The sequence below is a fragment of the Seriola dumerili genome, unplaced genomic scaffold (assembly GCF_002260705.1).
Source record: "Seriola dumerili isolate Sdu_G_001 unplaced genomic scaffold, Sdu_1.0 BDQW01000317.1, whole genome shotgun sequence".
Taxonomy (NCBI): domain Eukaryota; kingdom Metazoa; phylum Chordata; class Actinopteri; order Carangiformes; family Carangidae; genus Seriola; species Seriola dumerili.
Window position 1 is genome coordinate 76,656 of NW_019174572.1, and position 1,975 is coordinate 78,630.

Sequence of the window (1,975 nt, forward strand, 5' to 3'; positions counted from 1 at the left end):
CTCTGCAGGTCAGCTACTAGTTAGTCTTTTAACCCACCACTCTGCAGGTCAGCTACTACTTAGTCTGTTAACCCATCACTCTGCAGGTCAGCTACTAGTTAGTCTGTTAACCCACCACTCTGCAGGTCGGCTACTACTTAGTCTGTTAACCTACCACTGACACCCTGCAGAGGGTCCCGCCTTGCAGGTCAGCTACTAGTTCGTCTGTTAATCTACCACTGCAGGGCAGCTACTAGTTAGTCTGTTAACCCACCACTCTGCAGGTCGGCTACTACTTAGTCTGTTAACCTACCACTGACACCCTGCAGAGGGTCCCGCCTTGCAGGTCAGCTACTAGTTCGTCTGTTAATCTACCACTGCAGGGCAGCTACTAGTTAGTCTGTTAACCCACCACTCTGCAGGTCGGCTACTACTTAGTCTGTTAACCTACCACTGTCAGCCTGCAGAGGGTCCCGCCTTGCAGGTCAGCTACTAGTTAGTCTGTTAATCTACCACTGCAGGTCAGCTACTAGTTAGTCTGTTAATCTACCACTGCAGGGCAGCTACTAGTTAGTCTGTTAACCTACCACTGACACCCTGCAGAGGGTCCCGCCTTGCAGGTCAGCTACTAGTTCGTCTGTTAATCTACCACTGCAGGGCAGCTACTAGTTAGTCTGTTAACCTACCACTGACACCCTGCAGAGGGTCCCGCCTTGCAGGTCAGCTACTAGTTCGTCTGTTAATCTACCACTGCAGGTCAGCTACTAGTTAGTCTGTTAACCCACCACTGTCAGCCTGCAGAGGGTCCAGTTTTGTTAGTTAGTCATAGTCATCTAGTTATTTAGTCAGGGTTAGCTCCATGAGGTGAACCAGTTAGTTTGTCAGTCCAACGGTTAGTCTGACAAACTACAGTTAGTTAGTTAGTTACTCTGTCTTTTAGGTAGTTAAGTGTCAGTCAGGAAATTAATCAGACAATGATTTATGTCAATCTGTCACTGGTTAGTGTCTGGGTTAGTTAGTCAGTCATGTAGTTAGTTAATTATTGTGGTAGTTAGTGTGTCGCTCAGTTAGTTAGTAACTAGTGAGTTAGTTAATGATCAGGACTAGTTATTCTCTCTCTGTCTCTCGCCCCGCAGGTCGTTGTGTCGTAGTGCGAAGGAGAAGTGTGAGTCGGTGCTCGGCATTGTGGGATTGCAGTGGCCTGAGGACTCGGACTGTAGTCAGTTTCCGGAGGAGGCGGGAAACGCCACCTGCCTGCTGCCGGAGCCCGGCGTCGACGGTACGGACCCTGTCGTCACGGCAACAGTGCTGAAGAAAAGTTTATTTTCAGTCATATTTAGATGTTTACCTCGTTGTTCTTGTTGTTGTTTCTGATGCATTGCCATGGCGACAGAGTGCTCCCCCAGCCACTTCAAGTGTCGGTCGGGACGCTGCGTCCTGGCGTCCAAACGCTGCGACGGACACCTGGACTGTGACGACCACAGCGACGAGGACAACTGTGGTGAGACACCTCAAAATAAGAGTCCCTCCCAGCAGCAGCACATGATGTCAGAGATGATGTCAGTGATGATGTCACCTGTCTGTCTGTCAGGCTGTTCTGAGCGCGCTCTGTGGGAGTGTCCCGGCAGCAAGGTGTGCATCAAAGCCAGCATGATCTGTGACGGCTTCCCAGACTGCCCCCTGCTGGTGGACGAGACCAACTGCTGTGAGACTGCTACTCTTCATCATCATCATCATCAGCCGGTGTCATTCCACTGTTACCAAATATTGATTATTGATCGATGTGTCCTCAGCCGTGTGCAGAGACAACGAGCTGTCCTGTAACAACCACCAGTGTGTCCATCGGACTCTGTGGTGTGACGGGAAGAAGCACTGTTCAGACAGTTCTGACGAGTGGAACTGTGGTAACACACACACACACACACAGAAACACACACACACACACAGAGAAACACACACACACACACAGAAACACACACACACACACACACACAGA

At 50.1% G+C, this 1,975-nt stretch overlaps 1 protein-coding gene across 1 annotated transcript in view; it reads left to right on the plus strand.

The window, feature by feature from the left end:
- Positions 1-1,975, plus strand: part of corin (corin, serine peptidase) — a 22,985-nt gene that overhangs the window by 13,638 nt on the left and 7,372 nt on the right. Inside the window, exons 13-16 of the mRNA XM_022759012.1 lie at positions 1,116-1,258; positions 1,373-1,480; positions 1,571-1,684; positions 1,773-1,883. Of these exons, the coding sequence (XP_022614733.1) occupies positions 1,116-1,258; positions 1,373-1,480; positions 1,571-1,684; positions 1,773-1,883 (476 nt within the window). The remainder of the gene's footprint in view (positions 1-1,115; positions 1,259-1,372; positions 1,481-1,570; positions 1,685-1,772; positions 1,884-1,975) is intronic.